The sequence below is a fragment of the Delphinus delphis genome, chromosome 2 (assembly GCF_949987515.2).
Source record: "Delphinus delphis chromosome 2, mDelDel1.2, whole genome shotgun sequence".
Lineage (NCBI taxonomy): Eukaryota > Metazoa > Chordata > Mammalia > Artiodactyla > Delphinidae > Delphinus > Delphinus delphis.
Window position 1 is genome coordinate 174,490,843 of NC_082684.1, and position 15,487 is coordinate 174,506,329.

Genomic DNA, 15,487 nt, shown 5'->3' on the forward strand with positions numbered 1-15,487 from the left:
GTTATAGGACCGAGGGGTGGAGGAAGGGTTTTAGAAACAAAATTCTGAGTAACACGAACAAGAGCCACAAGTCAAATAAACATGTGACAGAAAACCCCTGAGCTCTGTGGCATCTTAACACAACCGCAGACAGCGATGGCCTGGAAACACTGGGTCAGGATGGGAAATCCTCTAAGGGCGGTCTGGAACAGCTCTCATTAGAGAAACCTTGTGCACCGCGTCTCTTCACATCACTCTCTGTGTTTATCAACACGCTTAAGTTTCCACGACTTACCGGATCACCCAGAGACAACGGCAATGGCCCTCACCTGGCGCTGAAGCTGAAGGTGAGGAAATGTCTTGAGGGCCCAGGCGACCTGTTCTTCATTCTCTGCTAGGGTGACAGTGCACGTGCTATACACCAGCACGCCCCCCGGCTTCAGCAGCTCCACTGCCTAAAGACAGGTGTGATCGATGATGAGTATCGCAAGAGCAAGTGAACATTTTTAATATAATGTATATAAACAAATATATACGTGAAATACATCTATAAGTGAAACGATTCTCACAGAACATCTACTGCATGAAGATGCAGAAGACCTCAGACTTCTAGAAGGGCCAGAAAACCTCCACATAACCAGCCAGGACAGAAGAAAAAAAGAGAGAGAGAGAAAGGAATCAGGACTGGACCTGCGGCCCTGAGAGGGAGCTGTGCAGAAGGAAAGTTTCCTGCAACTGCCAGTATGGGGGGGTGGGGCGCTGGGTGCTGAAGCTTGGGCTTCAGAGACAGTCCCGGGAAAGGACCAGGCTGGGCTGTGTGAAGACACCTTGAGGAGGCTGGAGAAGGGCAACTGAGGCTGCACTCAGAAGAAGCCTGGGCCCATGAGAGACGGCAAGGCACCACCGTTGGGGGGAGGTGGGAAAACCACAGGGGCGTCTCTCCCTACACGCGCTCCAAGGCAGCAGGACACAGCCTACACAAGCACTGGGGGCGGGCACGAGCCGACACCGCCATCATGGGCTCCAGAGGCAGGCACAGGCCACTACCAGCACTAAGAGACCCACGAGCGGGCTCCCGTCGCCACCCCCGCTATCCCCGGGAGCACGCGGGCCGCTGCCACCACTGGGAGACGTGGGAGAGGGTGCCAACGGCTGCCCCAGCCGTACCGGGAGTACGCACAGGCCACCGCACCTGCACAGCCCGTATCAAGTGGATAACGGCCAGCACACACTGAGGAGAGAGGCAGCAAGCATCCAGACTACACAGCCCTTGATTCCAGACGAGATGGCGGAGTAGAGGGACCTGACCTCACCTCCTCTCACAGAAACACCAACATCACACCGAAATGCTGAACCACCAACAAAAACAGATCAGAGCCTACCAAAAAAGACAGTTTGCTACAATATATCCACAGACAAAGAAAAAGCCACAACAAGACAGTAGGAGGGACGCTTTCACAATATAAGCAAATCCCATATCCGCCAGGTGGGCAACCCACAAAATGGAAAATAATTACAGTGCAAGGTTCTCCCACAAGAGTTAAAGTTCTGGGCCCCTGGTCAGGCTCCCCAGCCTGAGGGTCTGGCACAAGAGGAGGAACCTCCAGAGCATTTGGCTTTGAAGACCAGCAGGGCTTAAGTGCAGGACCTCCATAGGACGAGGGGAAACAAAGACTCCAGTCTTGGAAGGTGCACACAAGATTTCACATGCACTGGGACCCAGCGCAAAGCAGTGACTCCGTAGACACCTGGGCTAGACCTACCTGTGGGTTTTGGAGGGTCTCCTGGGGAGGCATGGGTTGACTGTGGCTCACTATGGGAGCAAGGTCACTGGTGGCAGAGGTCCCAGGGAATACTGATTGGCCTGAGTTCTCCAGGAGGTCGCCATTTTGGCACCAAGACCGAGGCCTACCCAACAACCTATAGGCTCCAGTGCTAGAACACCTCAGACCATACAACCAGTGAGACAGGAACACAGCCCCAACCATCAGCAAACAGGCTGCCTAAAGCCATACTGAGCTCACAGCCACATCTAAACACACCACTTGACATGAACCTGCCCACCAGAGGGACGAGACCCAGCTCCACCCACCAGTGGGCAGGCACCTCCCCCCAGGAAGCCTGTACAAGCCCCAGGACCAACCTCATCCACCAGGGGGCAGACACCAGGAGCGAGAGGAGCCACAGTCCTGCGGCCTGAGAAACAGAGACACAAACACATACAGTCAGACAAAATGAGACAGCAGAGAAATATGTTCCAGAAGAAGGAACAAGATAAGAACCAAAAAGAAAAACTAAGTGAAGTGGAGACAGGCAATCTACCTGAGAAAGAATTTACAGTAACAATAGTAGAGATGATCCAAGATCTCGGAAAAAGAACGGAGGCATAGACCAAGAAGACAAGAAGAAATGTTTAACAAAGAGCTAGAAGATTTAAAGGACAAACAGAGATGAACAATACAATAACTGCAATGAAAACTACACTAGAAGGAATCAATAACAGAAAAAATGAGGCAGAAGAACAAAATAAGTGACAGTGGTAGAAATCACTGCCACAGAACAGAATAAAGAAAAAAGAATGAAAGGAAATTAGGACAATTTCAGAGACCTCTGGGACAACATTAAATGTCCATAAATGAAATGGACAACATTAAATGAACCAACGTTCACATTATAGGGGTCTGAGAAGGAGAAGAGAGAGGGAAAGGGCCTGAGAAAATATCTGAAGAGATTATAGCCAAAAACTTCCCTGACGTGAGAAAGGAAACACTCACTCAAGTCCAGGAAGCGCTGAGAGTCCCATACAAGATTAAACCAAGGAGGAACATGCCAAGACACACATTAATCAAACTGACAAAAATTAAAGACAAAGTAAAAATATTAAAAGGAACAAATAACATAAAAAGGAATCCCCATAAGGTTATCAGCAGATTTTTCAGCAGAAACTCTGCAAGTCAGAAGGGAGAGGCACAATATATTTAAAGTGATGAAAGGGAAAAACCTACTACAAGAATACTTTACCCAGCAATGCCCTCATTCAGATACAACATTCAGATTTGATGGAGAAATCAAAAGCTTCAGAGACAAGCAAAGGCTAAGAGAATTCAGCACCACCAGACCACCTTTACAACAAATGCTAACGGAAATTCTCTAGACAGAAAAGAAAAGGCTACAGGTAGAAATAAGAAAATTACAAATGGAAAATCTCACGGGCATAGGCAAACTTAAAGTAACGGCAGGAAATCATCCACACACAAATATGATATGAGAAGAGGAGAGTAGAAATGCAGGATATTGGAAATGTACTGGAAATTAAGAGACCAGCAACTTAAAACAACCTTGTATATATATAAACTGCTGTATCAGACCCTCACAGGAACCACAAACCAAAAATCTACAATAGACACACACAAAAAAGAAAAAGCAATCCAAACACAACACGAAAGATAGCCATCAAATCACAAGAGAACAAAAGAGGAAGGGAAGAAAAAAGACCTACAAAAACAAATCCAAAACAATTAACAAAAATGGCAATAAGAACACATTATCGATAATTACCTTAAATGTAAATGGATTAAATACTCCAACCAAAAGACACAGACTGGCTGAATGGATACAAAAACAAAACTGATATATATGCTGTCTACAAGAGAACCACCTCAGATCTAAGGACATATACAGACTGAAAGTGAGAGGATGGAAAAAGGTATTCCATGTAAATGGAAATCAAAAGAAAGCTGGAGTAGCAATACTTTTTGCTACTTTTGTCATAACAGACAAAATAGACTTTAAAATAAAGACTGTTACAAGAGACAAAGAAGGACACTACATAATGATCAAGGGATCAGTCCAAGAAGAAGATATAACAACTGTAAATATATATGCATCCAACATAGGAGCAACTCAATATATAAGGCAAATGCTAACAGCCATAAAAGGAGAAATTGACAATAACACAATAATAGTGGGGGACTTTAACACCCCACATTCATCAACAGACAGATCATCCAGAAAGAAAATCAATAAACACAGGCCTTAAATGACACATCAGACCAGATGAACTTAATTCACATATATATAGAACATTCTATCCAAAAGCAGCAGAATACACTTTCTTCTCAAGTGCACATGGAACATTCTCCAGGATAGACCATATCTTGGGCCACAAATCAAGCCTCAGTAAATTTAAGAAAGTTGAAATCATATCAAGCATGTTTTCCGACAACAACGCTATGAGATTAGAAATCAATTACAGGGAAAAAACTGTAAGAAACACGAACACAGGGAAGCTAAACAATATGTTACTAAAACATCAATGGGTCACAGAAGAAATCAAAGAGGAAATCAAAAGCTATCTGGAGACAAATGACAATGAAAACACGACGATCCATAACCTACGGGATGCAGCAAAAGCAGTTTTAAGAGGGAAGTTTACAGCAGTACAATCTTACCTCAGGAAACAAGAAAAATCTCAAATAAACAACTAACTTTACACCTAAAGCAACTAGAGAAAGAACAAACAAAACCCAAAATTAGAAGAAGGAAAGAAACCATAAAGATCAGAGCAGAAATAAATGAAACAGAGATGAAGAAAACAATAGAAAAGATCAATGAAACTAAAAGCTGGTTCTTGGAAAAGATAAAATTGATAACCCTTTAGCCAGACTCATCAAGAAAAGAGGGAGGGGCTTCCCTGGTGGTGCAGTGGTTGAGAGTCCACCTGCCGATGCAGGGGACACGGGTTCGTGCCCCGGTCTGGGAAGATCCCACATGCCGTGGAGCGGCTGGGCCCGGGGGCCATGGCCGCTGAGCCTGCGCGTCTGGAACCTGTGCTCTACAACGGGAGAGGCCACAGCAGTGAGAGGCCCGCGTACCAAAAAAAAAAAAAAAGAAAAAGAGGGAGAGGGCTCAAGTTAATAAAATGAAAAAGGAAAAGTTACAATGGACACCACAGAAATACAAAGAGTCATAAGAGACTACTATGAACACATATATGCCAATAAAATGGACAACCTAGAAGAAATGGACAAATTCTTAGAAAGATACAATTTCCCAAGACTGAACCAAGAAGAAATAGAAAATATGAACAGACCAATCACAAGTACTGAAATTAAAACTGTGATTAAAAATCTTCCAACAAACAAAAGTCCAGGATCAGACGGCTTCACTGGTGAACCTTATCAAACGTTTACAGGAGAGTTAACACCTATCCTTCTGAAACTCTTCCAAAAAACTGCAGAGGAAGAAACACTCCCAAATTCATTCTATGAGGCCACCATCACCCTGACACCAAAATTTGTATGGAGACACAAATGACCCCGAATAGCACAAGAAATCTTGAGAAAGAAAAATGGAGCTGGAGGAATCAATCAGACACCCAGACTTCAAAACATGACACAAAGCTACAGTCATCAAAACGGTATGGTACTGGCACAAAAACAGACTCATAGATCAATGGAAGAGGACAGAAAGCCCAGAAATAAACCTCACACCTATGGAAAATTAATCTATGACAAAGGAGGCAAGAATATACTATGGAGAAAACACAGTCTCTTCAATAGTGGTGCTGGGAAAACTGGACAGCTACATGTAAAAGAACGAAATTAGAACATTCTCTAACACCATACACAAAAATAAACTCAAAATGGATCAAAGACCTAAATGTAAGGCCAGACACTATAAAACTCTTAGAGGAAAACAAAGGCAGAACACTGTTTGATATAAATCACAGCAATATCTGTGGACCCACCTCCTACAGTAATGAAAATAAAAACAAAAATAAACAAATGGGACCTAATTAAACTTCAAAGCTTTTGCACAGCAAAGGAAACCATCAACAAATCGAAAAGACGACCCACAAAATGGGAGAAAATATTTGCAAACAAAGTGACCGACGGGATTAATCTCCAAAATATACAAACAGGTCATGCAGCTCTGTCAAAAACACAAACAACTCAATCAAAAAATGGGCAGAAGATCTAAACAGACACTTCTCCAAAGAAGACATACAGATGGCCAAAAAGCACGTGAAAAGATGCTCAACTTCACTAATTATCACAGAAATGTAAATCAAAACTACAATGAGGTACCACCTCACACCAGGCAGAATGGCCATCATCAAAAAGCCTACAAACAATAAATGCCGGAGAGTGTGTGGAGAAGAGGGAACCCTCTTGCACTGTTGGTGGGAATGTAAATTGATACAGCCACTATGGAGAACAGTATGGAGGTTCCTTAAAAATCTAAAAATAGAGTTGCCATATGATCCAGTAATCCAACTCCTGGGCATATATCTGGACAAAACCATAATTAGAAAAGACAGATGCACCCCAATGTTCACTGCAGCACTATTTACAATAGCCAGGACATGAAAAAAACCTCAATGCATATATACAATGGAATATTACTCAGCCATAAAAAAGAATGAAATAATGCCATTTGCAGCAACATGGATGGACCCAGAGATTATCATACTAAGTGAAATAAGCCAAAGACAAAAATCATATGATACCACTTATATGTGGAATCTAAAAAAATGATACAAATGAACTTATTTACAAAACAGAAACAGACTCACAGACATAGAAAACAAACTTATGGTTACCAAAGGGGAAAGGTGGCAGGGAGAGATAAATTAGGAGTTTGGAATTAACATATATACACTACCATATATATAAATAGATAATCAACAAGGACCTACTGTACAGCACAGGGAACTCTACTCAATATTCTGTAATAACCTATACATGGGAAAAGAATCTGAAGAAGAATGGATACACGTATATGTATAAATGAATCACTTTGCTGCACACTTGCAACTAACACAACATTGTAAATCAACTATACTCCAATATAAAATAAAAATTAAAAAAAAATACACGCACTCCAGTGTTCACAGCAGCACCATTTACAATAGCCAAGACATGGAAGCCACCTAAATGTCCATCAATAGAGGAATGCATAAAGAAGATGTGGTATATATGCACAATGGAATATTACTTGGCCATAAAAGAAGAATTAAATAATGCCATTTGCAGCAACATGGATGGACCTAGAGACTATCATACTAAGTGAAGTCAAGTCAGATAGAGAAAGACAAATAGCACATAGTATCACTTATATGTGGAAGCTAAAAAAAATGATACAAATGAACTTATTTACAAAACGGAAATAGACGCACATAGAAAACAAAGTTATGATTATCAAAGGGGTAACAGTATGGGGGACAGATAAACTAGGAGTTTGGGATTAACACACATACACTACTATGTATAAAATAACCAACGAGGACCTACTGTATAGCACAGGGAACTCTATTCAGTATTGTTATAACCTATATAAGAAAAAAGTCTGAAAAAGAATGGATATATGTATAACTGAATCACTTTGCTGTATACCTGAAACTAACACAACATTGTAAATCAACTATACTCCAAAACAATTTATTAAAAACAAAAAGACTCATGGGTAGGATTTATAAAGGAGAAAAAGACCATGATTCCTTTATATTATTTATGGTTTATTTTTTAAATGGGAAGAGTAAGTCAGGCTTGTTGTAACACACAACATTTATAAATGTGTACAAAATAAAGGTGTATAAAGAAAAAAAATATACATATATGATACCTTTTTCAAGTGTCTGGGATAAATAGGTGATGGTCTGTATGACCAGGACTCTCTCTTTAATTAGAGTGTTCCAGGCCAGATGCATTTCATTATCTTGTAGCTGTTTTAGTCCATCTGGACCAAGACTTTCCCAAATGTGCTCATTCAGTTTCACGGCTTTAGATACCATTTTTATACTGAAAACTCACCAATTTACATTTTTAGGTGAGACTCCTTTCTGAATTCTGTACTCATATGTTGAACTGCATTCTCAATATTTTTACCCTCAGACGTGACACGTCCCAAACTAAACTCCTACCTTCTTCCTCTGAACCCTCCTGGAGCCGGATTCCCGTCCTCCCCGGGGCGCAGGCCCCAACCTCAGATCATCCTTTATGCCTCTTGTTCTCACATTCCCCAGTCATCCAGCAAATGCCATCGGCTCTACCTTCAAAATATATCCAGAGATTGGCTACTTCTCACCAACTTCCACTGCTATCATTCTGCTCCAAGTTTCATGATTTCTCGCCTGGATTATTCAAACAGTTTCCTACCTGCTTCATTCCCTGCCCTCCTACCATCTATTCTCAACACAGCAGCCAGATCGGTGCTTTTAGAACTGTCTCTTCTCAGCTCAAAACCCTTCCATGGTGAGTTCCCTGGTGGCCTAGTGGTTAGGATCCCAGGCGTTCACTGCCGCGGCCCAGGTTCAATCCCTGGCCAGGGAACTGAGATCCCACAAGCCGCATGGCACAGCCAAATAGCAAAACAGAACAAAAAAGCCCTTCCAATGTTCCCGTCATCCCTTGGAGTCAAAGCCCACATCCTCGAGTGGCCTTCGAGGCCCTGCGTACAGCAGGCCCCTCGCAGCCTTCCCTTCTCAGGTGCCTGGCTTGCCCTGCTTGAGCACCACCTGCCCCTGCTGCTCTGGAAGGTGCATGGCGCACACCTACCTCAGGACCTCTGCACCAGCCCGGAAAGCTCTGCTCCTTCCCTGCAGTGCTCGCTCCCTCCTCACCATCCTCTTATCTTTGTTTCTATATCAGCGTCTCAGCAGCGCCCTCCCTGCCCAGCCCCTGTACAATTTTCAACTGTTCCAATCAGGCGCTCCCATCCCCCTTCCTCCCTAAAGTTTGCTTCACTGGGCACTGCCTTGGAATACAAGAAATCTCTAACTCAACTAGCTGTTTATTTTCCTCCCCAGTTAGAACAGAAACCCCATGTAAAAGGTCAGGGGTTGACTAGCATGTCATCAGCACCTAGAGTTGTGTATTACATATAGGAGGTGCCCAATGAGTATTTGTCCAGGAAATAAGGTGTAATATGAAAATGAACTTGTCCCAAATAACGAAAGTTTCTCTTTTCAAATCCCCAGATTTTTAAAAAAAAGTTAATAAAAATCTTAAAAAAAAAAAGCATATACTATGCTTTCTTAATCCTAGTACACGGATCAAAATTTAAACTTTGCTACTGGGTGCCAGCTGCTGTTCTAAGCACATCACACAGCTTTTCTCAACAAATCTTATAACCGCCATGAGAACGGTACCCCATCAGGGGGAGTTACCCTACCCACTTCTCCCATATGGAAACCCAGGTACCCAGAGAAACGTATGTGGAGGCACTGGGTCCACAGTCTCAACCCCTACCCTCACCCAGTGGCACACCCACTGGATCCTACACTCTCTCTTGCACACAGTCAGATGCTCCTTGTCACTGAGACCAACACATCTCCTCCCAAGTAGCCTCTTAAAATGTCTTTTCGCTATGAGCTAAAAAGAACAAAAAGCCATGTCTCTTAAAACAGGTCCTAATTTTACCCTCACATCAAACTGGGCTGCAGCTAGAAGCAAAGCTGCTTTTTTTTGCTGCTTGCTGTTTTAACTTCCAGGATGTGTTCTCTGAAGACCATATACAATAAAAGTTTAAACAATCCACTCTTAGTGCCGCTTTTGAATAGGAAAGGAGACACCAGCAGTGCTGAAAAGAAATGTACTGAAAAATAGCTTCAGAGATGGAATCATCAGAGCATACCCACTGTTGCTGTAGCTTGTATATTTATAATTAGAGAACTGAGAGGAAATGGTGGGATCATCTCTGATAAAATGCTGTCTACATCCTATGGAATCACGTTGGCAAGACTGACAGAAATTCTCACATGTTCTATCTGGGCTTCTTCTGAAACATACTGTAGACCAGTTAGATTTGCTACATTTTTACTGTCCTTCTATATCTGACACTGGATGCTGTCACTTCCCAATCTTATGAATGTGTTTGCCTCTATTGGATTTCCCACTTTTAATTCACTAAGATGATCCAAGAACCCTATAAAAAGGTAATTTATTTTATACCCAAATGTTTTACATCAATTAGCAACTATGTTAACAACCCCCCCCTTTATTTTTGGCCACGCTGTGCAGCGTGCAGGGTCTTAGCTCCCCGACCAGGGATCGAACCCGGGTCCCCTGTAGTGGAAGCGCAGAGTCCTAACCACTGGACTGCCAGGGAAGTCCCAACAATGCTCTATTTTTAAGACAGAGCAGAATGTTTGAAATTCCTTAAATGTCTCAGAGAAGAAATTCTATTATTGCCTGAGATGAAAGAGTGAGTCAACATAAAGGAAAACCAGGTGTTCTGTGTGTGTGGTACAGTGTATGTAAAATTTACCATTTTAACCATTTTTAAGTGTACAATTCAATGGCATTAAGTACACTCACACTGTTTACAACCATCACCATTATCCCATCTCCCGAACTTCTTCATCATCCCATGAAACAGGAACTCCCCATTCGCTCTCCTGTCCCTCCAGCCTCTGGCAACCTCTTTTCTACTTTCCGTCTCCATGAATTTGCCTATTCTTGATACTCATATAAACAGAATCACACACCATTTGGTCCTTTTGTGTCTGGCTTATATAACTTAGCATAATGTGTTCAAAATTCATCCATGTTGTAGCGTGTATGAGAATTTCATTCCTTTTGAAGGCTGGGTAATATTCCATTGTATGTACATACCACATTCTACTTATCCCTTCATCTGTTGATGGATACCTGGGTTTTTTCCACATTTTGGTTACTGTGAATAATGCTGCTATGAATACTGCTCTCAGTCTTTAAAAGATCAAACTAGTAAAGGTCACCTTTCTTCCACAGCAAAAAATTATCACATACCACAGTGAAGAGCTTTCGCTGTAATGGCTGATATGATGCCACTTCCTTCAAAGTCCAAGTACAAGCCATGTTTGGTCTCTGTCCCAGTCCACTGCAGGGAGCATCCAGAAGAATTCGGTCAAAAGATTCCGGTAAGAATGGAGGTTCTCCTATAAAGAGAATTATAAACATTATTTGCTCTCTGCCCTATTAGGACAGAAAACTCCTGAAACAGATGCAATTATCGGAATTTAACATCATCATCTAGAACAGAAAGTAATGCATAACAATTCCATCAGGTAGCTGGCTCAGCTAACTGACTTACAGGTAAAAGAGGTTAAAGATGTGATTATTATAGGATTAACTGATACAGCGCAAGCCAAGGCCTAATCAAACAAGACCACTACCCCCAATGTCAGAAGCCACACTTCATCAGGGCTGGGACATGAAATTAACTCTAGTCATTCTAAGAGCTGGTATTTTTCTTAGTAAATCTTACTGCAGACGGCCCCAGAAAAAGAGACTACCTTTTAGTTTCTAGGCAAACACCCTGGTTCTATGGTTCCTCGGCTTCCTTGCTTCTGTGGCCATCAGCAAGGCTATGCTCTAGAATGAGTCTACATGGCCCCGAATCCAATCTTCCACAGGTTTCCCTCTGCATTTGCTTACATAACTTTCTCCACTCCAGCTTCTCATCTACTTAGGGTTACTGGAGAAAATCATGAAACCAAGCGGGTCTGCTCATATATTTATGGTATCTAACTGTAGGCAAGATATTACTGCAGACTGCTTTCATGCAAAGCTAGCTGATTTCCTACGGTGCCCACAGCAGCGTTCTGGGTCTCACCCCAAGATAACCTGCTTTTCTGACTGCAAAACTGTGAGACACAAGCTCTTATCAATTTAACTCATCTCCATCCACAACCATCCTTGCTTTCTTATCGACTGCCTCCAAAGAAATATCTTTCCAAAGTAAGCAATTATTAAGGGTTTTAATACATACTGATAAAATCCTGTAGAAAGAGTATATGCAATTTACACTTCCAGTGTCATGAGTGTACTTTCCCCAAAATCCTCATCAGTTGATAATTATGTTATTGACCATTTGTATTTTTTTGTTTAGATGGTCACATCGTCTTTGCTGGTTTTCTACTGAGACTTGTCTTTTTTGTATTGATTAGAAGAGCTCTTTGTACATCAAAAATAGTGATCTCATCTTAACTATTTTACAAATATTTCCCACTATTTGCCATCTGCCACGTTTTTTTTTACATACATAAATGTTGAGTATTAAATTTATCTTTTTTCTTGAGTTCTAGCTTTGCTTTCATGCTTTAAAATCTTCCCCATTATGAAGTCAAATAAATGTTCATCTATACCTGCTTCTAGTTACTTTCCATTTAATTCTTGACAGTAAACTTTAATCCATCCTGAAGTTACTTTTGTGTATAAACCTTTCCCCCAGCCCTCCAAACAAAAAAATCATCTTAGAGCCATTTATTAATTTACTTTTCCCTCTAGGTTTGCAATGCTAATTTTATCATATACGAAATTTTAGTATACATTTGAACCTATTTCAAGGACTATCTGTTCTGCTCCAAATATGCTAGTTACTAAGCTATATTCTTCTGAGCTCCAAGTTTACCCACTTCTACTCTGCTGTGTGATGCTGAGGGCGGAACTCTGTGAACTACAATTCTCCTTTGCCTGTTGGCTTCAAGATTCACCAACAGGAGGCAGAGAAGCGATGGGGGTGGGAAGAGGATGAAAGATAAAAGGGGTAGAGGACAGGACTTGATCCTTCCTGATGGCTTGCTGTTTCTGTCAAAACAAGCCCAGTAGGGCTTCCCTGGTGACGCAGTGGTTGCGAGTCCGCCTGCCGATGCAGGGGACACGGGTTCGTGCCCTGGTCCAGGGAGATCCCACATGCCACGGAGCGGCTGGGCCCGCGAGCCATGGCCGCTGAGCCTGCGCGTCCGGAGCCTGTGCTCCGCAACGGGAGAGGCCACAACAGTGAGAGGCCCGCGTACTACACACACACAAAAAAAACAAGCCTAGTAACAGCCCTTCGCCTTGACAGGTACAGTTTCCAGCTTTTTCCCTTAAGTATCCGTACGAAGTGGACAGAGCCCCCTCTCTCAAGCTGGACCCTGCGCAGCACAGCAGCGAGGTAAAACCCCCTCCTTAGAGTTCTGAATCCCAGCTCCAGGGAGCCTCGCCCCTGAACTTCTGGAGAGCCCAGAAATAAATCCGCACACTTATAGTCAATTAATCTATGACAAGGGAAGCAAAAGTACACAATGGGGGAAAAGACAGTCTTCAATAAGAGATTTGGGGAAAACTGGACAACTATATGCAAAAGAATGACGTCAGAACATTTTCTCACACCATATATAAAAACAAAATGAAAATGAACAAAAGTCCTAAACGTAAGACCAGAAACCATACACCAACTAGAAGAAAACACAGGCAGCACACTCCTTTGCAGAAGTCTTAGCAATTCTGTTTCACCTCAGGCAAGGAAAACAAAAGCAAAAATACACAACTAATCAAACCTAAAAGCTTTTGCAGTGAAAGAAACCACCAACAAAACCAAAAGACAATCTATAGAACGGTAACAAATGATCTGCCTGATAAGGGTTAATACCATACCCAAAGTATATAATGAACTCACAAAACTCAATATCAAAAAAACAAAACCACCTGATTAAAAAACGGGCAGAGAACCTGAACAGGCATTTTTCCAAAGGAGACAGACAGATGGCCAACAGGCACATGACAAGACACCCAACGGCACTGATCATCAGGGAAATGCACATCAAAACCACAGGTCATCAAAAAGACAAGAGATGACAGGCGTTGAAGAGGGTGTGGAGAAAAGGGAACCCTCATGCATTGCCAGTGGGAATGTAAACTGGTGCAACCACTATGGAAAACAGTATGGAAGTTCCTCATAAATTAAAAACAGAACTACTACTAATGAAAAGAACAAAGAGGCAGAAGACCAACAGGAAACAGAACACTTCAACGTTATAAACCAACTAGACCTAATAGAAAACACTATGTAACAGCAGAACGCATATTCCTCTGCAGTGCACGTGGAGACAAACCATATGCAAGGCCATAAGACAAAGCTGAGTAACTCTGAAAAAGCTTAAACTCACACAACGTTTCTCCTCCCACCAAAATGGAATGAAAACAGAAGTTAGTAACAGAAAGAAATCTGGAAAATTCCAAGTATGTGGAAATTTAAAAACATGCTCCTAAATAACCGTGGGGCAAAGAAATCACAGGTAAATCCTAAAATGCTGTGACGTGAACGAAAACAAAACACAATGTACCAAATCTTATGGGAAGTAGTGAAATAGTGCTTAGAGGGACATTTACAGCTGTAAATACCTACATTAAAAAGAAAAGTCTCAGGACTTCCCTGGTGGTGCAGTGGCTGAGAATCCACCTGCCAATGCAGGGGACATGGGTTCGAGTTCTGGTCCAGGAAGATCCTGCATGCCATGGAGCAACTAAGCCTGTGCGCCACAACTACTGAGCCTGCACTCTAGAGCCCGCGTACTGCAACTACTGAGCCCGTGTGCCACAACTACTGAAGCCCACCCGCCTAGAGCCCATGCTCTGCAACAAGAGAAGCCACCGCAGTGAGAAGCCTGCACACTGCAATGGAGAGTAGCCCCCGCTTGCCGCAACTAGAGAAAGTCTGCACAGCGACGAAGACCCAACACAGCCAAAAATAAAAAGATAAATTTATTAAAATAAAAAAAAAAGAAGAAAGAAAAGTCTCAAAGTAATAACCTAGGCTTCCATTCTTAAGACACTGAAAAAAGATGAGCAAACTAAAAATGAAGCAGAGGAATAAAATAATAAAAATTAGAGCAGAGAGGCTCCCCCGACGCCAGGGCCTCAGTCACTTCAGTTTGGCATGCGGCTCTCAGGGGTAAAAGGGGCTCCAGAGGTGTGTCTCCAACCCCAGTGCCAATCACCCCACACCACAATCGTTGTGGGGAAGAGAATAGAGGAGTGAAGAAGGGTGCATTTTCCCTCTCACCTCAAAGCTCAGCTAGGGAAACCATGTAGCCCTGACCAGTGGGCTCAAGGCCCTACTGGAAACTGGTTCTCAGCTTGAGAGATGAGGAAACAAGAACCAGTAACAAGCACTTTTTTTTTTTTTTCAACTTTTGAGGGGTGTTGAGACAAGATGGCAGAATAGATCTTTAGCCAGACTTGTCAAGAAAAAAGGGAGAGGGCTCAGATGAATAAACTTAGAAATGAAAAAGGAGAAGTTGAAATGGACACCACAGAAATATAAAGGATAAGAGACTACTACAATCAACTATATGCCAATAAAATGGACAAACTAGAAGAAATGGACAAACTCTTAGAAAAACACAATCTCCCAAGACTGAACCAGGAAGAAATAGAAAATATGAACAGACCAATCACAAGTACTGAAATTGAAACTGTGATCGAAACCTCCCAACAAACAAAAGTCGAGGGGCTTCCCTGGTGGCGCAATGGTTGACAATCTGCCTGCCAATGCAGGGGTCGTGGGTTCGAGCCCTGGTGCAGGAAGATCCCACATGCCGCGGAGCAACTAAGCAACTAAGCCCATGCACCACAACTACTAAGCCTGCGCTCTAGAGCCTGCGAGCCACAACTACTGAGCCCGCGTGCTGCAACTACTGAAGCCCGCTCACCGCAACTAGAGAAAGCCCACGCACAGCAACGCAGACCCAATGCAGCCA

At 42.6% G+C, this 15,487-nt stretch overlaps 1 protein-coding gene across 14 annotated transcripts in view; it reads right to left on the reverse strand.

The window, feature by feature from the left end:
- Nucleotides 1–15,487, reverse strand: part of NSUN6 (NOP2/Sun RNA methyltransferase 6) — a 70,786-nt gene that overhangs the window by 11,383 nt on the left and 43,916 nt on the right. For 13 of the 14 annotated variants that reach the window (XM_060006323.1, XM_060006333.1, XM_060006332.1 and 10 more), the window contains 2 exons: nucleotides 10,752–10,900; nucleotides 309–434 (listed from right to left, as the gene is read on the reverse strand). In XM_060006323.1, the coding sequence (XP_059862306.1) occupies nucleotides 309–434; nucleotides 10,752–10,900 (275 nt within the window). Of the gene's footprint in view, nucleotides 1–274; nucleotides 435–10,751; nucleotides 10,901–15,487 lie in introns of all 14 variants that reach the window. The other variant, XM_060006334.1, reaches the window with a different exon arrangement.